This window comes from Ochotona curzoniae, unplaced genomic scaffold, assembly GCF_017591425.1.
Source record: "Ochotona curzoniae isolate NIBS_2020 unplaced genomic scaffold, NIBS_Ocur_1.0 patch345, whole genome shotgun sequence".
In the NCBI taxonomy this organism is placed as follows: Eukaryota; Metazoa; Chordata; class Mammalia; order Lagomorpha; family Ochotonidae; genus Ochotona; species Ochotona curzoniae.
In genome coordinates this window covers 62,228-85,551 of record NW_024466912.1, presented here as the reverse complement: position 1 = coordinate 85,551, position 23,324 = coordinate 62,228, and the positions used below count along the sequence as shown (strand labels likewise).

At 54.0% G+C, this 23,324-nt stretch overlaps 1 protein-coding gene and 2 pseudogenes across 3 annotated transcripts; all 3 read left to right on the top strand.

The window, feature by feature from the left end:
* The window catches only part of LOC121167178, a 193,429-nt pseudogene extending 190,726 nt beyond the window's left edge, over positions 1–2,703 (top strand).
* LOC121167200 overlaps positions 1–23,324 on the top strand; it is a 188,090-nt pseudogene that overhangs the window by 163,917 nt on the left and 849 nt on the right.
* Positions 570–23,230, top strand: LOC121167196 (class I histocompatibility antigen, Gogo-B*0101 alpha chain-like). 3 transcript variants are annotated; one of them, XM_040996589.1, is made up of 6 exons: positions 570–657; positions 941–1,210; positions 1,426–1,665; positions 2,224–2,499; positions 2,588–2,701; positions 23,127–23,230. In XM_040996589.1, the coding sequence occupies exons 1-6, from the start codon at positions 585–587 to the stop codon at positions 23,210–23,212; spliced, it is 1,059 nt and encodes a 352-aa protein (XP_040852523.1). In that variant the 5' UTR covers positions 570–584; the 3' UTR covers positions 23,213–23,230. The 3 variants fall into 3 exon arrangements, with proteins under 3 accessions (XP_040852523.1, XP_040852524.1, XP_040852525.1); XM_040996590.1 differs by lacking the exons at positions 570–657; positions 941–1,210; positions 1,426–1,665; positions 2,224–2,499; positions 2,588–2,701 and adding exons at positions 20,601–20,699; positions 20,982–21,251; positions 21,466–21,741; positions 22,280–22,555; positions 22,642–22,755; XM_040996591.1 differs by lacking the exons at positions 570–657; positions 941–1,210; positions 1,426–1,665; positions 2,224–2,499; positions 2,588–2,701 and adding exons at positions 20,601–20,699; positions 20,982–21,251; positions 21,466–21,741; positions 22,280–22,555.

The following is a 23,324-nucleotide window of genomic DNA, read 5'->3' as shown; positions in this document are numbered from 1 at the left end:
GGGCCATAGGATAGGATTCTAAAGCAGCAGGTGCTCAGGTCTCAACATGCTGTGCCCTGAATATTAACATGAACCTTCACAGAGCCCAGCTGGGTCCCAGCATTCTGTATTTAATGCATCCTGTGGGGCTGCCTGAAATCTAATATACTCCTGATGTGAATCAAGTTGAACAATAAAACACGCATGGGTCTAGGTATAACTAATCATAAAAATGGGCACGTCCTGATCAGGTCTCTCGGGATCCCTCAGCCAGCCCCGGGCCTATCCTCAGGAGGGGACATCACACAGGCCTGGGTCAGGGCACAGGGTCAGGGCACAGTCCCTGCTACCCGCCTGGCCCTCAGGGTCTCAGTCCCAGGGCGGGTCTGGGCCAGGGAAGCAAGTGCAGGGGAGTCCCCACCTCCTCCAGGGTCACTTCCCCTCTCACAGCCCAAGGAAGCACCTTCTGCCCGATCACTCCTGACGTGGGCACATCTCGCACTCCCATTGGGCACCGCTTCCAGCGGAACCAATCAGAGCCGTCCGGTCCCGGTTATAAAGTCGGCTGCGAGGCTTCAGGATCAGACTCCTCTCAGCCCCCCAGGATGGGGTCCACGGCGCCCCGGACCCTCCTCCTGCTGCTCGCGGGGGCCCTGGCCCTGACCGAGACCCGGGCGGGTGAGTGCGGGTCGGGAGGGAGACGGGCTCTGCGGGGCAGGAGCGAGGGGAGCGCGGAGGGGACACAGGACCCCGGGGAGCCGCCTCTCCCAGACCTCACACCCCCTACACCTCGCCATCTCACCGACCCCGGCTTATTCAAGACCCTCCCCTCTCCTCACCGCCTCATCTCGCGGTCCCCACACTCCCTTAGTCTCCTCCCCAACCCAGCTCCGCACTCCTCGGTCCCAAGGGTCCCGCTCCGGGCGGGGTCGGCCCTGGTCTCAGCCCCTCTCTCCCCCAGGCTCCTACTCCATGAACTATTTCCACACCGCCGTGTCCCGGCCCGAACTCGGGGAGCCCCGCTTCATCTCCGTGGGCTACGTGGACGACACGCAGTTCGTGCGCTTCGACAGCGACGCCGAGAACCCGAGAGAGGAACCCAGTGTGCCGTGGATGCAGCAGTTGGAGCCCGAATACTGGGAGCGGGAGACACAGATTTCCAAGAAAAACGCACAGTTTTACCGCGATGGCCTGAACACCCTGCGCAGCTACTACAACCAGAGCGAGGGCGGTGAGTGACCCGACCCTCCCCACGTGCGCCCAGGGCGCTCCGGGTCCCCGGGGCCGAGGTCCCCCACCCCGAGACTGCGCGCCCCGCGGAGACCCTCGGCGGGAGGAGCCCGCGGGGCGCAACCTGGTTTCCTTTTCGGTTTTGGCCGAAATCCCCGCGGGTCGGTGAGGGCGGGGGCGGAGCTGCGTGGCCAGGGCTGACCGCGGGCGGGACAGGCTCTCACACCATCCAGGAGATGTACGGCTGTGAGGTCGGGGCGGACGGGCGCCTCGTCCGCGGGTACAGCCTCGACGCCTATGATGGCAAGGACTACATCGCCCTGAATGAGGACCTGCGCACCTGGACCGCGGCCGACATGGCGGCTCAGAACAGCAATAGCAAATTAGAGGCAGGGGGTGAAGCTGAGTGGCTGCACAAATACCTGAAGATGGGAAAGGACACTCTGCAGAGAGCAGGTGCGCGGGGCTGGGAGGGGCCGCCCTCACCCACCTCCCCCGGGGCTGGGGCAGCAAGGAGGGGAGGAAAGTGGGAGCCAGGCCAGCGTCCCCCTCTCCTGCCGGCCACAGCAGGGACGTCCACCTGGGTTTGGAGTTCAGAGCCAGAGATCCACTGTTCCCTCAGGAGAGGAGGGACCCCGGGAGGGGCCCGGGTGGGGGAGGGGGAGAGGCACAGAAGATTCTGGAAAGGACCCTCTCAGTACCCTGCACTCCACCAAGATTTTGTGATCCTCACCCCTCCCAGGCCAGTCTTCAGTCTCAAGCCAGTGAACTGGGCAGTTTCATTCCAGGCTATCTTCCACTCAGAGACCTGGGCACTCCTACCCTAGCCAGATACCTGATTCTAGAACTTTCCAAACACTACATTTGTCGCATTGTCGTTATCCAGGCAGGGTCAGGGTTTTGACCTCCTCCACCACCCCATTTCCCCTGTCCACTCTCAGGAAGGTCACTGAGTGTAACTTTAGTGTCAGGGGAAGAACAAAAAAGGCCTGAATTGTCCACATCTTCCCTCAGACCCACCCAGAGCACATGTGACCCACCACCCAGTCTCTGACCAGAAGGCCACCCTGAGGTGCTGGGCCCTCGGCTTCTACCCCAAGGACATCACACTCACCTGGCAGCGAGATGGGGAGGACCTGACCCAGGACACAGAGCTGGTGGAGACCAGGCCTGCAGGGGATGGAACCTTCCAGAAGTGGGCAGCTGTGCTGGTGCCTTCTGGAGAGGAGCAGAGATACACGTGCTATGTGAAGCATAAGGGGCTGCCTGAGCCCCTCACCCTGAGATGGGGTAAGGAGGGAAGTGAGGGATGGAGTCTCCAGCAAGGGTGGGAATGAGACCAGGGGTCAGAGCCCCTTATTGTCCCTTCCTCTCTCAGAGCCTCCTCAGCCCACTGTGCCCATGTGGGGAGTCATCACTGGCCTGGTCCTCGTGGCAGCTGTGCTCATTGGAGCTGTGGTCACTGCTGTGATGATAAAGAGGAAGCGCTCAGGTAGGGCAGGGTGAGGGCTGGGTCTGATCCTCCTGTCCCCTAAGAGGAAGATTCCCCTACCCCGTTCCTGGAAAGCAACATGCACACACACCTACATCCCCAGCTGGGCCCCAAGTGCTCACACTGGTTCTGGTGTGATGCCCAAGTGAAGGTGCACCATGAACACTCCACAGGGATGACACTGCTCATGAGAACCTGAGCTCCAGCAGCCCCAGGTCAGGGGGAGGTCCCAGAAGGACACACCTCCAGGAGAGGCACCTCCTGACCCTTTCCTGGATCTGCAGCCACAGTTCTAGAAACTTGTCTGAGATGAGCCAGTACTCTGGCCCAGCCTCTCACTGGATGTTTTCTCTCACAGGTGGGAAAGGAGGGAGCTACACTAAGGCTGCAGGTAAGCACTGGGGTGTGTTTGGGTGTGTGGGAGTCCCCAAAGCCCTTGCCCTAGTCAGGTGCCCCTGGAGGTGCTGCCACACCCACTCCATAGCTCCTCCCTCAGCCACACCCCCGGGGCTCTCACCAAGTCCTGATTGGTTCTCCCAGGTGGGGACAGTGCCCAGGGCTCCAACTCCTTCTGAAAGTTTGAAAGGTGAGACCTGGAGGGCCTGGAGGGGAGAGGGACCTGGGTGAGGGGTCACAGAGGGGCTGGGGGATTCCTTGAATCTGGACATTTTCACAGTGTGCTGTGCTGTTCCTGTCCCCAAAAGCAATGACCTCAAATTTTCACCTTGTGTCTGTAGTGTGAGACAACCACCTTGTTGGAACAGACCTGCTGAAGTCCCCATCTTGGTTTTCTTCAAAAAGCCCTGCCCTCTCTTCCTGCCAAGGCATCTGAGTGTGTTCCTGTGGGCACAGTATGAGGAGGGATCCTGGCCCTCCCAGCCCAGCACGGGCACCTCTGTCCCTGTCTCAAGTGGATCATCTGCTGCAACTTCATCCTTCCCTGTGCAATTCATTTATTCCAATTCCAATCACGGGGTGTTGGTGAGAAAATTAAAAGAGGAAATTACAAAAATTTGACGGGGGAGGAGGTAGTTTAGGGAGAGGTGTGCAGAATTCCAGTGCCTATAAAACTGTGTCACACAATGCAATGTAATCAATAAAAAAAAAAATAATAAAATTTGACAGAGAGAAATAAACAAAAGCACCAAGAACCTTCCAGAACTTGTGTTTCCTCTGTTGAGTCTGTTGCAGGTGGGGACGGGAGAGGGTGGGAAGTCCTGGGTGAGGATGAGTGCTCCATCCATCATGCTTTCTCTTGGTCACTGCTGACCCAGTTCAGCTGCCCCAGTGTCCTGGTCTCTCTGGTAGGGCATGCCCACCAACACCTGCCATCACAGGACTCAGCCGTGGCTAGGCTGCCCTGTCTCATGGCCCAAGGCAATGGAGGCTGCATGGGGCCATGGCTGCCAAATCTAGGGCTTAAGTTCATCCCTCAGCTCCATCTTCCTGTGTTCACGTTGTTCCTTAGTGTCATTGGCTGATTGTATCTGCTCTTCCTGTGTGTGAGCTCTGGTGGCCTTCACTTCTGTGTGTGCAGGAGGCAGTGTAGGAGGGAGGCAGGAGGGCAGGGGACACTTGTGAGAAAGCACAGGCCATGGGGACACCACAGGAGGGGACTTGCTCTGCAGCAGCCACAAGCAGCCTCTGTCTCAGGCTCCACTGATGAACCACGGGGTCTAGAAGGGGCAGGTGCTACATGCTCATCACTCAGCTGACTTTGCTGTGGGTCAGACCCAGTGCTGGGCAAGGTGGTCCAGGGTGGGTGTCAGGGCCAGAGCAGCTGGCTGTCTCATCATCATGGTCAGTGTGCACTGTCCCGAGGTGGTGACCCTGAGTAAGGTTGGAAGGACACAATGAGTCATCTGCAAAGAAGTTGTGGGGCAGAAGACGGCCAGTGCAAATGCCCTGGGCAGGAGCAAGTCTGCACACAGAGCAGGGAGCCATCAGGAAGGCTGGGTCGGGACACCGCCATCCAGCAGGCTTCATGCACACTGAGACTGGGCCCTGGCGCTGAGTGAGATGTTAGCCATGAGGCAGCTCTGAGCAGAGGAAGGACATGTGCACATTCTGTCCAGGGACCACCCTGGCTGCTGCGTGAGGACAGGGCTGAGAGACTGCGAGACTGGATACATAGATCTAGGGGATCTTGTGAAGCCCAGACAGGGATGCCAGTCACTGTGGTGGGTGTGGGCATGGGCAGAGTGGAAGATGAAGTTCTGGATCCTTCTGCAGCTGGATGCACAGCACTTCCTGTGGGCTGCATCCAGGGGAAGAGGAGGAAGTGAGGAGGACACCCAGGGCTTCGGGCCGTGCCGGTGGGCGGATGGCATCACTGTAGGAGAAGGGCAACCTGGGAGGGTGGATTCCATAGGGACCACCCAGGCATTCAGTGCAGAAACCAGGATGTTGGTGAGAAGTGAGTGACACTGCAGGGCTGGCAGTGACCACAAGTCAGATGACGAAGGGAAATGTCTGTGTGGGAGACTCACTGAGGACTCTGCTCCACATGAACCACATTTGCATTCAGGAGCAGAGATGGAGCACCCAGGGAGTGAGTGAGAATGATGAGAGAGGGTGCAAGAAGGAGCACTGGGTCTGCAGGGCTAAGTCGAGGGTGTGAGAGAGGGGGTAAAACCACAGCCCCACTACCTGCAGGGCTAGGGTCACTGTAAGAACCAGGGTCCACAGACATGTTGAGGGGATCTCGTGAGTTCTAGGAGAGCTGGGACAGTCTGGAGCGACCAGGGGGTCTGCAAGTGGCTCAAGTGGGTGCTGATGGCTCCACCTCCAGAGCACACTCAGGCAGCAGGAGGGAAGACAAGGACTCCCACCTGAACCTCAGCCTCCCCTGAAGGATGGTCACATGAGCACACCTGGACCCTGGACACCACACAGTGAGGGTCTGCTCTGGCAGAGACCTGGGTGCAGGCAGCCTAGTTTACAGCAGTGTCACTTATGATGTTCCAGGCTTACAAAGTGGGAAACACATATACCTGGTTCTGAGCAACACCTTCCCCTGACCTCTGATCTTCTCTATGCTGCTGTGCTGGGCAATGATGCCTGGCAGGGAAGGGAGTCCCAAGTCCAGGCCTCACCCTTCACCAGACACCTTCCTGTTTAGCTGGGATTTCAGGGAGGAGGGGCAGTCACTGCAACCTCAGCTTGTGATGTTTCAGCTCCCAGTGTTCACATGCCAGACAGGGCACAGCCAAGGTCAAAGCGTCTGTGTTCTCTGAGAGCCCCAAGATCAACATTGCTGTCACCCACATTGGGAACCCCTGGGCCTGTGAACAAAGAGCACTACAAGATAGGGGAGGCATAAAAAATTGTTTTTATTTATTTGAAGATTTTCTTTTCATCTTTTTGAAAAGGAGAGTGTTCTCCCATCCTCTGGCTCTCTCCCCAAATGTCCACACAGCTGGGGGCGGGGCAAGCCAAAGCCCAGAGGCCAGAACTCAGTCCAAGTGTCCTCATGCATCATCTGCTGCCTCCCAGGGCATGCACCTGGTGGACACTGGGCCAGAAGTGGAGCCAGGACTCCAACAGAGCACTGAGATGGGACCAGGTGTCCCAAGCTGCGTCTCCAACTCTGTGTCCAGGTGGTCAGTGACAACAGAAGAGACAGGATGTTGGAGACACACTGTGCACTCTCTCCTGGTGGGGCAGCCCAGGAGGAAGGTTCAGGAAGAGGCCACAGCTGAGCACATGGAACCTCCCTGGATCCTGCTGCTTCACATGGTGCCCCACACAGATTCTCCCTCCTTGGAGCCCACAATGAAATCTAGTAGTTTCTCATTTGCCCTTCACCGGGCTTTGATTCAATGAAGAGAAAATACAGAGACCCTGGTTGAGGCTGCACAGGCAGGAGCAGAATCCATGGCCTCACCCTGGGTGGTCCCAGCTGGGAACCACAGCCCTGCTGCTGGGCACAGAGGGCACAGCTCACACCCCTGATTCTGATGCTGGACCCGGGCCTGCACCAGGACTGCTATCCCTGGGACCCTGATTTTTACATTAGAGATGTCCCTGACAGCCTGGGGGGTCCTGATGTTGCAGCACTGAGGTGAGATAGAAATGCTTCTGTAATCCTCACCTTGCATCTGCTGGGATCCCATAGGAGCTCTGGTTCATGTCTGGCTGCTCCACTTTCCATCCAATTTCCTGCTTGTGTCCTGGAATGGCACGAGAGGATGGCCCAAAGAATTGGAACCCTGCACCCATCTGGTAGACCTGAAAGAACCTGCCTCCTGGCTTTGGATTGTCTCAGCTCTGGCCGTTACAGCCACTTGGGGAGTGAGCCAGCAGATGGAAGATCTTTCTCTCTGTATCTCCTTCTCTCTGCAAATCTGCCTTTCCAATAAAAAAAATTTTTTAAATGACTACATCAATGAATGAATAAGAAGAGACAAAACAATGGAAAAAAGTATTCCATATCCAGGCTTAGAAGGGTTAATATGATTAAATCATCCATGGTGCTCCAAGCAACTTACATATTCAATTTGATCCCAATAAATTTATCGACGACTTTGTCCACAAAGAAACAAGCTCAAACAAAACTCCAGATTAGCAGATGAGAAATAAGAGGCAGAGCCACGTAAGTGAAAGCGAAACCAAGAGGAGTGTGAAATATTAACAAAACACAAACTGGCTTGAGAAAAATAAGATAGTCAAATATTTAGTCAGGCTAACTAACAAACAGTGTTATCAGAACTCTGATGAGCAAAATTACAAATTAGGGCCCAGGAGCGAGGTGGCCTAGCGGCTAAAGTCCTCGCCTTGAACGTGCTGGGATCCCATATGGGTACCGGTTCTACTCTCAGGGGCCGGCTTCCCATTCAGCTCCTTGCTTGTGGCCTGGAAAAGCAGTCAAGAACAGCCCAAAGCCTTGGGACCCTGAACCCACATGGGAGACCCGGAGGAGGTTCCTGGTTCCTGGCTTCGAATCGGCACAGCACCAGCTGTTGCGGTCACTTGGAGAACAAATCATCGGACACAGGATCTTTCTCTCTGTCTCTCCTCCTCGCTATATATCTGACTTTGTAATAAAACATAATTAAATATTATTATTATTATTACCCTCCTCCAAAGCAGGGTCCCAAGACCTTGGGCCATCCTCTACTGCCTTCCCAGGCCACAATCAGGGAGCTGGATGGGAAGTGGAGCTGCCAGGTTTAGAACCGGTGCCGATATGGGATCCGGCTCATACAAGGTGAGAATTTTGGCCGCTAGGCCACTGCTCCAGGCCCAAAAACAAATCTTGAAACAAAGAAAACCAGAAGAGCCTGGTGCTGTACCCTAGCGGCTAATGTCAGAAATCCCACACCCACTGGTTCACTCCCCAGATGGTCACTGAGCCAGGGCTGGGCCAGGCCAAAGCAGGATCCACCAGCTTCCTCCTTCTCCCCGATGGCTGCAGGGTCCCAGCAGTCAGGCCAGCTTCTGCTGCTCTTCCAGGCACAAGGGCAGGGAGCTGACTGAGAAGTGGAGCACACAGGACTCTGTTCAACAGCCACATGGGACACTGGCATTGCTGGCAGCAGCTTTCCATGTTACACCACAATGCCAGCCTCTCATAAGAAAGCTTCAGAAATAATTAACTCCTTTAACTTCAATACTTTTAAGTTTGATGCAAATAAAAACAAAGCCTCCAAGCACATGAAGACTTATGGCTGATGACAGCTGAGTACTGTGAGTGATATTTGAAGGTCAGTCAAACTTGGGGTCTCAAAGCATCTAACACTCCTGCAGCAATGTGAGAGAGGCAACAACACTGAGTAATATAGGACAACACACACCAGCAGGTGCACCTTGCACGGTGTCTGAACAAACTCTCTTCCCACCTCCTTCCTGATTTGCAAGGACCCAGGGGGGACCCCAAAGGGCCTCTCATCCTCTCCTGCTCACAGGCAGGCCCTGGTCCACTCCTCTTGCAGGCTCAGCTCCTAGCCCAGCTCAGGGTGTATCATCACAGGAGTTCTGGAGCTCTTTGCCTCCTTTGCCTGGCCTGCAGAGAGGGGCGGGGGGGGGTCTGTTGCGAAGGAGCAGCCAGGAGAAAGCAGGACCAGCAGGAAAGTACAGAAACCCCTCACACCCACACAGGCTAACCCAGAGGTGGCAGCTGCTGGGTTGCAGCCTGCCTGTCTATGTCATTCATTCCTCACTCACTCATTCCCACCTCCCTGTCAGGGCCCCTCCCAGGAGCACTGACCCTGCTCTTCAGCACCAGAATCCCAGGCCCCTCCCCATTCCATAGCTCACCTTATCTCTGTCCCTACACTGGACCCCTCTCAGAGTAGGCATTCCTGCAGCCCCTGCCCTGAGCCACAACCAGATGTCTCAGACAAAAGGACTAGCCCCTCCTGCTCTGTAGGAGGACCCTGTAACCCTTGTCCCTGGGGCCTGCACAGACTTCTGTGTCACCATGGAAATGGAGCCCGGCCTCTGCCCCGCCTTCACACCTGCCCTCCCAGACTCAACAGTGAGATGCCTACCAACACAAACATTTCCCCACCATACACAGGGATACACACATCACGGATAATCCACATGGCACAGCTGTACTCACTCACGATTGCGAATTCTTTATTCTACACTGTACATGGAGAAATGCAATTCCTTCCATTTTGTTGCCTTGATTTCTATATTTTGGTTGTATAAATGATGCCCTCATAATAAGAGGAATTCTAACACACTGTATCACAAGGCTGGCATCTTTTTTGTTTGTTTGTTTTTTAAGATTTTTTTATAAACATTTATTTTATTTTGAAAGGCAGACTTGCGGTCAGAAAAGGACAGATAGAGAGATTCTTCAACTCGCTCATTCACTCAACAAATGGACACAATGACCAGAGCTGAGCTGGTCGGAAGCCAGGTGCCAGGAGCTTCATCAGGGTCTCCCATGTGGATGCTGGGCTCAAGGACTTGGGGCATCATCTGCTGCTTTCCCAGGCCACAAGCAGGGAGCTTGGTTGGAAGTGGAGTAGTCAGAATACAAACTGGCACCCATATGGGATCCTATCATTGCAGCAACAACTTTACTCAATGTGCCACAATGCTGTTCCCACTGTTTTTCCAGTTAGGAGATAAGGAAATGGAAGGGCTCGGGATATTGTTGATGAGACCACAGCATGGGGGGCATCAGGTCCCTCTGTGCAGATCATAGGCTGCCTCAAGTGGAACCAGGGGACACAGTAGACAGCATGGCCTGCCAGCTTGGATTTCTCTTGGCATGGTCTCGTGGCGCCACCTGCTGGTCATCTGGGACAGTGGCTCACAGACTGCAGGACAGAGCACCAATGTTCCAGGGAGGCATTTCTCCCCTCAGGACCTCCCCATTCCTCAGTCACTCAAAACTCACATCCAGCCCCTGAGGGGAGGACGCTGACCCCCTACAAGCACTTGTATCACCCACTTTGTCAGCCCTGGGTACTCTCATGCAACACTGTCCACATGGAACCCTGCCATTATTGTCACCACAGAGCAAAGGAGCTGAGGGCTGCAGGGTGGAGGACAAGACCCAATAGCAACCCCCACATGTCCACAGGGCCTTGAACATGTAATCCCAGCCCACAGAGGGTCACACTCACTCCTTCTGCTGGGGCTCCTCCAATAGGCCACGCCCTCTCCCTGCTGCCCTGTCCAAGCTGCACTCAGCCTCCTCTCCCTCTGCAGTCCTGAGTCAGCCCCTCTCACCCACAGAGCCCAGCAGGAGGCTGGGGTACCACAGGCCCAGAGCAGCAACCCTGGGCTGCCTGAGCTGGCCCTGCCCTGCCCGGGACACCCCAGGCCAAGGAGGCTGCCAAGCTCCACCCTGCCAGCTTTCAAGCTGTGCTGTGTCCACCTGCCCCTGCAGACAGGTGCACCCACAGGCTGCTGCAAGCCTGGGGGTACACGGTCATCTTTCCCTGTCCTAGCACAGACCCACCCAGCCCACAACCTTCAGTGGATCCTCTTTCCCATGGAGACTGGGGGATTCTGCCTGCCTTCCATGCTCTCAGCTGGTTTCTGCCATGGCCACCCTCAGCACAGACACCCTCCCGGTCAGGGATCTCCACACTGAGTTCCTGATCCATTTCTTCTGCTCCCAGCCCTGGAGATGGAGGACACCCTAGAGGACCTCTCCTTTAAGAGAGGGCCTTGTAAAGGCCACCAGCACTAGAGGAAGAATCCTGAGCAATCCCTCCCTCACTGCACACTTCTTCACAGGGAACCAGAAATGACACGTCCTCCATGGGAGAGTCCAAGGAGAGGACAGGAGCCACCTCACAGCTGCCCTGACCTCCTCAGGGTGTCAACTTGACAGGGTCTCCTGGCTGTGACACAGGACCATGTCCTCCTGTGGTACTCAGGCCATAGGGACTGCCTGATCATGGCACACCCTGCACAAGTGGCGACTCAACACTGTGGGATTTGCATAGCAGCGCTGCGAGCCAATTCTGCCCGCACTGCCCACATTGATAGGAGAGGAATCGCTGGAGTTGCGGTGGGAATCCCTGAAGGCCCTGGTCTCTCAGACAACGTTTCCTGCAGGGAGCGCCCGCCTGCCCCGCCCATGGTGACTCCTCCCTTTACCTATTCCCTCTGAGAAGTTTCACCTGTCCACTCCCCAGGACCCCATCCTCACCCCAGCCCAGACAAACCCAAGAGAAAAATTCAGCGCTCTGCCAGAATAGGCAGCTCCACAGGGCTGGCAGCTCCAGTGGCCCTAGTGACAGGAAGGAAGGCAAGGGTGCAGGTAGAGCAGGACCCCAAGGTGGAAGGCAGGGGCTGCAGAGGCCAGGGCATCCACAGCCAGAGAGCCTGGGGAATTCGGGCAGGAAGGAGAGAGGAGGTGAAGAGGTGAGGGTTGCTCCCCTGGGGAAGGATCACCCTGGATCCAGTGGGGGAAGGGAGGGTGTAGCCCCAGAGGAATTTAGAATGAGAACGATGCAAGGGGATAAAGAGGGGGCAAAGCCCTCAAAGGGTCAATATATTTGTAGACCAATGATTGTGGGGAACCTGGATACACACAGGCCAGGAGTAAATAGAGGAAATGAAGTGGAACCCTTAACTTAAAGCATAGACAAAAACCAATCAAAAGGCCCTGGAAGAAGCTCCTGGCTCCTGGTTTCAGCTGGATTCCACCCTGGCCCTTGCAGCCACTTGGAGAGTGAACCAGTTGATAGATGATTCCTCTCTCTCTTCCCTCCACCTTTCTCCCCCTCTGAATCTCAAATAAATATATAACTATTTAAAAGAAAACATTCAGGCCAAATGTTGTGTGCAGATTTTAAGAATTCATTTGTGACCCAGCACAATGGCTCAATGGTTAAATTCTCACGTTCCAAACACTGGGATCCCATATTGGTGCCAGTTCATGTCTCAGCTGCTCCACTTTCTTCCCTGCTCCCTGCTTATAGCCTGGGAAAGCAATAGAGGATGACCCAAAGCCTTAAGATCCTGTATCCTTATGGGAGACCCAAAAGAAGCTCCTGGACCCTGGCTTCTGATCAGCTCTGGCTGTTACATCCATTTGGAGAGTGAACCAGCCGATGGAAGATTTTTCTCTCTGTCTCTCCTCTACAAATCAGATCTGCCTTTCAAATAAAAATAAATAAACCTTTTTAAAAATTCGTTTGATTCACTCACAACAGAATGACTGGGCCAGGCTCAGGCTCTGCTCTGCACCATGGGAGGTACAGTGATGGTTCACGTCTCTGAGTCCCTGCCACCTTGTGGGAGATGGAGATGCCATTGCCTGGCATTCACCTGACATGGCAGCTTCAAGTGCTGTTGGTGTCTGAAGACTGCACCTACAGATGGAAGCTCTGCATCTGTTTTTCATTTTTTATTTTTCCCTGTCTCCTGTCTTTCAAATATTAAACTTGAGGAAGAAAATTATTTTTAAAAATAAAAAAGTATGTGCACAGAGCACATCCACAGTGAGTGATGGTAACCCATGGAATGGAGAAAATAAAACTCCTGTGAGCCAGACAGCAGAAAAACACTGGCAGCAAGCTTGGGGTTTGCAAGAGTAGAAGGAACATGAGGAAAAGACCCAGACTCCCCTGGATGCTGACTCTGTCAATCACACACACACCTGCCCAGGCCTCAGGGTAGCTGGTATCCGTAAGAACAGAAGAAAGCCTCCTGGTGTCCACATCCAACTTCACAAAGACCCACACATGCCCACTGTACTCATCCCACAGCCAAGGACAGTGGCCAATAGCCTGAATACCTCCTGCTCCATCCTGACCCATGGCCCACCCCAGGGGGACAGGAAGCTGAGGCCTGTTGGGCTTTCCCCAGAAGCAGCAACTAAGGGAGAAATCAGAGAGCACACTCACGGCCTCTGCACACAGCACACAGGGCTTGGGCTCCAAAAGGCCACCCTGCCTGCTCTGAGGGTCACCTGACAGGTATACAGGTGCGGGAGGAAGCTTTCCTGGCCCCCACTGAGCCTTCATGACTAGCCTATTGCTCACAATTGCCTCCTTCCAGCAGTGTCTGGCTTTGATCCCTACATCCCAGCAGGTTCTTCTGACCCAGGTGCATTTACCCGGCACCCTCCACTGAACAATGCAGCCTCTCTCCTCCTCCTCCTGTCCTGAGGGATGAAGCATCTGGTCCCTCCTGGTCTCTGTGGGAAAGCCACGTTTTGCTGGAGGGGCCGCTGCACAGGCTGCTCCCTCTGCTGGGACTGTGCTGCCCCTGATGCCCCAGGGACAGTTCCCACCTGGGAGTCTCTGCTCACCCCTCAGTCTAAGGAAAATTGAAGCTCTGCCTTCAGTCCCTATTCCCCCTCAGACTCCTGTTGCACTTCTCTTTTCTGTAGACTGATCACTGCCCACAGCAGTGTGAAATGCACCTGCTCCTCTCTTCCCTTTATTACTCTTTTCCAATTCAAGTGCAAGGTCAAAGAACAGGCACACCTGTTGTTTGCCAAGCATTCAGAAGTGGACCTGTATGTAGAGGACACCCAGTGAGAGTCTGGCGAATGAGTGAATTCCCACAGAGCATACACAGGCTGCTATTGACATTTGAGGGGGTTTTAACCAATTACAAATATGAGTTGATTATGTAATACTAGATATGAATTGTAAAAGCTCAATAATAAAAAAGCAGCCTGCATTCTTGGGCTCAGGGACATTCTCCCGTTGGACGCAGCTCCCCGCCCTGCCACACTCTTTCTCCTTTAGCTTCTCTCCTCTCTGTTGTCCTCAGCGCTGCAGGACAACTCCAGGAAAATTTCAGATTCTCCTTCGTATAGGCCAGGGCAGTTCTCTCTTTCCCTGACCCACTCATTGTGTTTGCCTGGGGATCGTGTCTCCTTCAATCAGTAGAGCCTGTGTGGAACACCTTGGGATTTCTCCAGAACAGAAGCTTCAGCTTGGGAGCCAACCCAACCCCTGCAGCACCCAGAATAGAGCAGCCAGGGCTACAGGAAGCAGCACCTGCATCTGCTGCTCACTCCCAGGCAGCACATCCGGGACCAGCCCCAAACAGCAACCTCCTGCGGGAGACTAATGCGGGCTGCTGCTTTCTGCTGTGCTTACTTCATTCTCTGTTTGTTCCAAAGTAACTGCAGAAGGCCACCAGACACATGCACATTGCTCAAGGGGTGGCGCTGGGACACTCTGGGTCACCCTGGGTCCTAGCGCCTGGGATTGATCCCACCTCAGCAGTGACCTGGGTTCCTACTAATGTACTCCTGGAGGGTGGCAGGTGATGGCTCAAACCTTGTGTCTGTGTCATCCACAGGGAGATCTGGATGAAGTTCATGACTTCTGACTTTGGCCAAGCCCAAGTGTAGCTGTTACAGGCATTGTGGGGCAGTAACCAGAAGATGAAGGATTTCTCTCCTCCGTGTGTATGTGTACATATATAATATGAATCTCTCTCTACCTTTTATGATAAAATGTTAAAAATAAAATGCTGAAAAGAAGGCCCGGCGCGGTGGCGCAAGTGGTTAAGGTCCTCGCCTTGCACGCCCAGGATCCCATATGGGCGCTGGTTCTAATCCCGGCAGCCCTGCTTCCAGCTCCCTGCTTGTGGCCCGGGAAAGCAGTCGAGGATGGCCCAAAGCTTTGGGACCCTGCACCCATGTGGGAGACCCGGAAGAGGCTCCTGGCTTCGGACCGGCATAGTATCGGCCATTGCGCTCACTTGGGGAGTGAATCATCGGACGGAAGATCTTCCTCTCTGTCTCTTCTCTCTGTATATCCGCCTTTGCAATAAAAAAAAAAAAATGCTGAAAAGAAATGACATTGAGGGTACACTAGTACTCCAAGATAGCATCAGTCATGGATGTCAAACTCACAGAGCTGCCAAGCTGGATCCTGATGCAGGATTTCACCCGTAAAGGCATCACTGGAGAGTTTCAAAAAGGCTACTGCAGGTGTTACAAGTACATCAACATGAAGAAGGGAAGCATCGCCCATGTGAACATGGTGCTAATGGGCTACATGCTTTTCAGCAACTGTCTTTCATACAAGGAGCTCAAACAAGAATAGTGAAACAAGCACCACTGAAGGTGCCAGTGTGGAAGGCGCACCCTGTATTCCTGACACAGGCCTTCTGGACCCACCTGACCTCCAAGAGGAACTCCATCGTCAATGAATTCTTTCAAACCATAACAGATCTAGATGGGTTAAAAATGACATTGAACTTGCTATAATTCTGCTGCTTTGACTCCACAGGCCACCGCATTTAGAAATGGGGTTGTCAGAACTATCTGAATGGGGTTAATGTGTGGGGAAAAGTAACAATTGTCAAATCAATAAATCAGACCTCAGAGATGTCCAGTGATAGATCCAGGATCCAGTGATAGATCCAGGATCCAGATTATAAGATTTATTTGTAATATTCAAATGACAAAATGACCTACTCATCTGGGGGAGGGGAGAACAGCAATAAGATATCAGTTCATGCAGCTTGATGGATGATTATCAAAAGATGAGAGATAAGGGCCAGGGTTGCATAGTGGGTAAAGCCTCTGCCTGTGATGCTGGTATCCTATTCAGATGCTACTTCGTGTCCCGGATCCTCTGCTTCTGATCAGCTCCCTGCTAATGCTCCTGGGAAGGCAGTGGGAGATGACCGATGTGATTGGGCTGCTGCACTAATGCGGGAGACCTAGAAGAAGCTGCTGACTGCTGGCAGCTAGCTGCTGGCTCCAGCCACTGCAGCTCTTTAGGAGGTGAGCAAAAGATGAAACAATATGTCTCTCTTACCCTCCTCTCCTCTCTCCCTCTTCTCTCTCTCTCTCTGTAAATCTGTCTTTTAAATAAATAAGTTTTCCTTTTCAAAATGAATAACATCATTTGCAGCATAATGCATAGAGCTGAAAAACATCTATGCTAAATGAGAGAAGTCAGACGTGGAGAAACAGATGTCTCCTGTGCTCCCTTATGTGAATGCTAAACAAACAAGGGCCCACACTTGGGATAACAAGCTGAGCTGCTAATCTCACATGGGCACCACTTCGAGTCCCGGCTGCTCCGTCTCTCATCCAGCTTCCTGCTGTGTCATGGAAAGTAATGGAAGATGCCCAAGTGCTTGGATCCCTGTCACCCACGGGGGAGAGCTGGATGAAGGCTCAGGCTCCTGACTCTGGCCTGGTCAGTGTCAGCCTGTGCAGCTCTCACTCTCCCTGTGTAACTCTGCCTTTCCAATACAGAAATAAATCTTCAAAACATAAAGAGAAGATAGTGTACTGAAAAGGACATGGAAATCATAATCGACCATATTGATCAGTACACACTGCACACATGCATTAAAATGCCACAGTTTATAGAAACACATACAGTAATCATGCATGTGTAGATCAGGATACATGGGACTTAACATCCCAATTCTGAGTGTGAGGCTGGCCTACCATGGATTCTGGATCAGGACGTTAAGCATGTTGCAGTTCCATTGTTCCCTCTGTCTGACACCCACCAGCTCTGGAAAAGCCATCTGCCTTGGCACACACAGCCCTAAGGAAAGGACCCGAGGCCAGGCTGTCTGATCTTCTAGTGGCCCCTGCACCCCTGGGCCGTTGCACACATCCCTGTATTCAATCAACTGCTGATGTAGATGCCACTGGGAATTGATTTTTTCAAATGCAATGAAGGTCTCCATCAGTTGGCCCTGAGACGGGGTTACTCTGGGTTGGACTGGCCCGTCTGGGGAGCCCTTTAAAGGACCGGGTCCTCGCTGTGCGCAGATTCACATGTTTGTCCCTCTCTGTCTGTGACAGCCATTCTGACAGGGCCAGGGGTCATCTCCTTGGGGTCTTGACTTGCATTTCCCTGAGAGCTGGTGCTGTCGAGCATTTTCCATATAGTGATCATTTCTAGTTCTTTCAAGAACTGCTTATTAGGCACTATGCCCATGTCCTAACTGGACTGACTGGTTTGGTTGTTTTGGTTTATTTTGGTTTTAACAAATGCTGGCACAGATGTATGCCGGAGTCCAGCTCCAGCTGAGTTTGGAACTCGCGAAGGATGCGTGGATGAGGCGCAAAGAAAGAGACGGACCACTAGGACTTCATCATCATAATGGACTATGCGGGAAAGCTGTCTGCTTTATTTATACACAATCAGTCAAACTCTGTCTCGGGCTTTTTACGTCACAGTCAAGTGGGTGTTTCCAAAGATAACTCTGCCGTTTGTTTCACCTAAGGCTAGGTTGTTATTCACCTGGCACTTGGCACCTGGCACCTGGCGCCTGGCTAGGAAAAGGTTTTCAATAGATGGTGCATATCAGTCAGTAACACATTCCTACCACGATTACTCTACAGCTTTGTCTTGAGACAGTCAAGGAAGGAAGAACTTCACAGGCGGCACTAAAAGATCAAAGAAAGAAGGAAAGAATAGATTCCACTACACCTGAAGACAGAACACCCTTGATTAGCATAGGATCAAAAGGGGAGTTAGCACCCTTGATTAGCATATTGCCACAGGATGCAGCCATAACAGCAATAACAGCTTTTTGGCTAAAAAAACGGCAACAGCAACATCAGCTTCTAAGCTCCTATTGATATTTAACAGTAACTCTGCAGAAGCAGACAATGCCTAAACAGATTACAGAAATCTCAGTGGGGTTGTCCGGTGTCCATGCAAAGGGAGGTGGAGCTGCATTCAGGTGTTGTAGAGACATCCGCCGGGCCTTGCCACACAGCAGGAAGTTCCTTGCGGCCCTGCCTGCAAAGGAACGATACTCTTCACACCTTCCTGTCTTCCACATCCATCACACGGACCCCAGCAGATGTAGAGAAAGGGAAAATTGTATACAATGTTATCAGGAATGTAAATTAATGCAACCATGGTGCAAAACAATGTAGAGATTTTTTTATTTATCTTAAAATTGCAGCTTCCATATGATCCAGAAATCTCACTACTGGACACACAACAAAAGACCTGAACTCATTGTCACAATGGAACCTGCTCCACAGCTTACAGCAGCACTGCTCACAATGGCCAAGATTTGAAATCAACCAAGATGTCCATCATCAGATGAATGGATAAAGAAAATATGGCATAAACACACAATAGAATATTATTCAACTACCAAAAGAGTCAAGTTCTCTCATGTGCACCCAAATGGTTGAAACTGGAGGACATCATGCTGAGTGAAATGAGCCAGACATTAAAACAAATACCGCACGCTGTCTCATGTGGGAGCTAAAAATTTAAACAGTAAACCTTCCCTCTGAACACAGAATGTTATGACTGGAGGCCAGAGAAGAAGAGGAGTTAAAGGAGTTGTTACCAAGATAAAGAGAGGGACTGAGAGTGGGAGGGGTTCAGTGTCAGGCATGACATCCCCTCAGTTCCTGACTCTGAGGACCCTGGGACAGGTAGGTGGGTGCCCTGGCTGTGGGAGCTGCACCCCACTGAACCCTGACCTCTGTCCCACAAACAGGACTCTAGGCCTCCACCTGAAAGGAGCTGGACTCTGCCCCAAGCTCCAAGGAGGCTGGAGGAGGACTCCAACCTCAAGAGGACAGCTCAGCTCTGTGAGAGCCTGCCCAGGAGCACGGCCACACCAGGCTTGGACTCTGACCAGGGGATGGGAACAGGGAGGAGTGTGGTTCTGAGCACCCAGGTGTGGTAACCTGTGATGCAGGAATGGAAAGCTAGCCATACCTGGGTCCCAGTGTGCACCTGACATCCCAGGAAGTGTCATCCTTGTTGGAGGGATTCGTGAACTCTGGTGAACACTCCTCCCATGAGACAAAACCTTCCCTAATGTTTGTTGCACTGGTTTTTATGCTTGTCACATGATGCAATTAAACACTAATACAATCTTATTTGGCTCTTTGGATTAATTGAGTGCCTTTTGTCAGCATCTCTGTGTGCTGGGGTTACAGCTTTGACCAACAGCCCTAAGTCTGTGCTTATGGGCCTACATTCTAGAGGTTTCTCTAAAGCGAGATGGAGCCATTTCAGTGAGTTACCTAACAGTCTACTTGTTTATATGAAAGGCAGTGTCAGGGAAGGCACTGTGGCGCTGGGTAGGTTAACCACCCCAGATGAGAGCACCTGTGTGACTCCTGACTGCCCTGCTCGCTGCTAGCTCACCTGGGAAAGCAGGGCAAGATGGCCCATGTGCTTGGGTCCCTGCAACCACAAGGAGACCTAGATGGAGCTGTGGGCTCTGGCTCCAGCAGAGGACACAGCAACACTTGGAGAGTGATTCAGCGGTTTGAAATCCCTTAATTTCCGATGCCTTCCCAGGTACATCAAGAAGAAGGTGGATGGAAGCAGAACAGCCTGGACTTCAAGAAGCCCCGGGATATGTGGTGCTGGCCTTGCAAATGACATTTAACTCACAGCACCACAGCAAACGCTGCTGCTGGGCTGTTTTCATGAAGCAATGATCCCCCTGACTCACATCAGCGAGTCAGCTGACCACAGCAGAAATGACGGTCCCTGGGTGGCAAAAGAGCGACCATGCTAGGGCCCTAGTTCAGGACTGAGAGGGGGGTGGGAGAAAAGGCAATTATAAAGGAAGAGCTAAGAGGAGGTGAGGACAGGGGCAGAAGTCTGGGTGGTTTTTTTTTTTTTAAGATTTATTTCTTTTTAATAGAAAGTCAGATATACAAAGAGAAGGAGAGACAGAGAAGAAGGGTTCACTCCCCAAGTGGTCACAAACGGCTGGAGCTGAGCCAATCCGAAGCCAGAAGTCCAGAGCTTCTTCTGGGTCTCCCATGGGATCTAGGGTCACAAGGCTTTGGGCCTTCCTAACTGCTTTCCCAGGCCACAGGAAGGGAATGAGATGGGAAGCAGAGTTGCCAGGATTAGAACAGGCTTCCATACGAGATACAGGCACGTGGAAGACAGAACTTTAGCCTCTAGACCACCACACAGGGCCCAGAGCTCAGGATTCTAAAGCAGCAGGTGCTCAGGTATCAACATGCTGTGTCCTGAATATTAACATGAACCTTCACAGAGCCCAGCTGGGATCCCAACATTCTGTATTTAATGCATCCTGTGGGGCTGCCTGAAATCTAACGTACTCCTGATGTGAATCAAGTTGAAGAATAAAACATGCACAGGCCTAGATATAATCATAAAAATAGACAAATAAAAATGGACAATCCGGATCAGGTCTCTCAGGATCCCTCAGCCAGCTCCGGACCTACTCTCAGGGAGGAGACATCACTTAGGCCTGGGCAGCCGGGCACAGGGTCAGGGCACAGTCCTGGGCACAGGACTGGCCCTCAGGGTCTCAGTCCCAGGGCGGGTCTGGGCCAGGGAAGCAAGTGCAGGGGAGTCCCCACCTCCTCCAGGGAAACTGCCTCTCACAGCCTGAATAAGCTCCTCCCGTGACGCGGGCACACCTCACACTCCCATTGAGCGGGCGGTTTCCAGAGGAGCCAATCAGCGCCGTCCGGTCCCGGTTATAAAGTCGGCTGCGAGCGAGGCTTCAGGATCAGACTCCTCTCAGCCCCCCAGGATGGGGTCCATGTCGCCCCGGACCCTCCTCCTGCTGCTCGCGGGGGCCCTGGCCCTGACCGAGACCCGGGCGTGTGAGTGCGGGTCGGGAGGGAGACGGGCTCTGCGGGGCAGGAGCGAGGGGAGCGCGGAGGGGACACAGGACCCCGGGGGCCGCCTCTCCCAGACCTCACACCCCCTACACCTCGCCATCTCACCGACCCCGGCTTATTCAAGACCCTCCCTTCTCCTCGCCGCCTCATCTCGCGGTCCCCACACTTCCTTAGTCTCCGCCCCAACCCAGCTCCGCACTCCTCGGTCCCAAGTGTCCCGCTCCGGGCGGGGTCGGCCCTGGTCTCAGCCCCTCTCTCCCCCAGGCTCGCACTCCCTGACGTATTTCCACACCGCCGTGTCCCGGCCCGAACTCGGGGAGCCCCGCTTCATCACCGTGGGCTACGTGGACGACACGCAGTTCGTGCGCTTCGACAGCGACGCCGGGAACCCGAGAAAGGAACCCAGTGTGCCGTGGATGCAGCAGTTGGAGCCCGAATACTGGGAGCGGGAGACACAGATTTCCAAGAAAAACGCACAGTTTTACCGCGATGGCCTGAACACCCTGCGCAGCTACTACAACCAGAGCGAGGGCGGTGAGTGACCCGACCCTCCCCACGTGCGCCCAGGGTGCTCCGGGTCCCCGGGGCCGAGGTCCCCCACCCCGAGACTGCGCGCCCCGCGGAGACCCTCGGCGGGAGGAGCCCGCGGGGCGCAACCTGGTTTCCTTTTCGGTTTTGGCCGAAATCCCCGCGGGTCGGTGAGGGCGGGGCGGAGCTGCGTGGCCAGGGCTGACCGCGGGCGGGACAGGCTCTCACACCATCCAGAGGATGTACGGCTGCGAGGTCGGGGCGGATGGGCGCCTCCTCCGCGGGTACAGCCTCGACGCCTATGATGGCAAGGACTACCTCCCCATGAATGAGGACCTGCGCTCCTGGACCGCGGCCGACATGGCAGCTCAGATCACCAAGCGCAAGTGGGAGGCTGCTGGTGATGCTGAGCACTACAGGGCCTACCTGGAGGTCACGTGCGTGGGCTGGCTGCGCAGATACCTGGAGATGGGAAAGGACACTCTGCAGAGAGCAGGTGCGCGGGGCTGGGAGGGGCCGCCCTCACCCACCTCCCCCGGGGCTGGGGCAGCAAGGAGGGGAGGAAAGTGGGAGCCAGGCCAGCGTCCCCGTCTCCACCTCGGTTTGGGGTTTGTGGTTCAGAGCCAGACACCCACTGTTCCCTTAGGAAAGGAGGGACCTAGGGAAAGATGGGGGGAAGGCACAGAAAATTCTGGAAAGAACTCTCTTTGTGCCCTGGACTCCACCAAGATTTTGTGAACCATGACCCTTCCCAGGCCAGTCTTCACCCTGGAGCCAGTGAACTGGGAGGTTTCATTCCAGGCTATCTTCCACTCAGAGACCTGGGCACTCCTACCCTAGTCAGATACCTGATTCTAGAACTTTCCAAACACTAGATTACCACATTGTCGCATTGTCTTTATCCAGGCAGGGTCAGGGTTTTGACCTCCTCCACCACCCCATTTCCCCTGTCCACTCTCAGGAAGGTCACTGAGTGTAACTTTAGTGTCAGGGGAAGAACAAAAAAGGCCTGAATTGTCCACATCTTCCCTCAGACCCACCCAGAGCACATGTGACCCACCACCCAGTCTCTGACCAGAAGGCCACCCTGAGGTGCTGGGCCCTCGGCTTCTACCCCAAGCACATCACACTCACCTGGCGCCGAAATGGGGAGGACCTGACCCAGGACACAGAGCTGGTGGAGACCAGGCCTGCAGGGGATGGAACCTTCCAGAAGTGGGCAGCTGTGCTGGTGCCTTCTGGAGAGGAGCAGAGATACACATGCCACGTGGAGCATAAGGGGTTGCCTGAGCCCCTCTCCGTGAGTTGGGGTAAGGAGGACGGAAGGATGGAGTCTCCAGCAAGGGTGGGAATGAGCCCTGGGGTCAGAGCTCCTTATTGTCCCTTCCCCTCTCAGAGCCTCCTCGGCCCACTGTGCCCATGTGGGGAGTCATCGCTGGCCTGGTTCTCCTGGCAGCTGTGCTCATTGGAGCTGTGGTCACTGCTGTGATGATGAGGAGGATTCGCTCAGGTAGGGCAGGGTGAGGGCTGGGTCTGAGTCTCCTGTCCCCAGAGAGAAGGTCTCCCTACCCCGTTTCTGGGAAGGACTGTGCACACACACCTGCACCCCTAGCTGAGACCCTGGGTGCTCACACTGGCTCTAGTGTAAATCTTGAATGAAGGTGGAGGACAGACACTCCACGGGGATGACACTGCTCATGGGGACCCAAGTTCCAGCAGCCCCAGGTCAGGGGGAGGTCCCAGCTGAGGACACACCTCCAGGAGAGGCACCTCCTGACCCTGTCCTGGGTCTTGAATCATAGTTCTAGAAACTTCTCTGATATGAACCAGTCCTGTGGCCCTGCCTTCTCCCTGCCTCTCACTGGATGTTTTCTCTCACAGGTGGGGAAGCAGGGAGCTACACTAGGGCTGCAGGTAAGCACTGGGGTGTGTTTGGGGTGGGGGAGTCCCCAAAGCCCTTGCCCTAGTCAGGTGCCCCTGGAGGTGCTGCCCACCCACCCTGTAGCTCCTCCCTCAGTCACACCCCCGGGACTCTCACCAAGTCCTGATTGGTTCTCCCAGGTGGGGACAGTGCCCAGG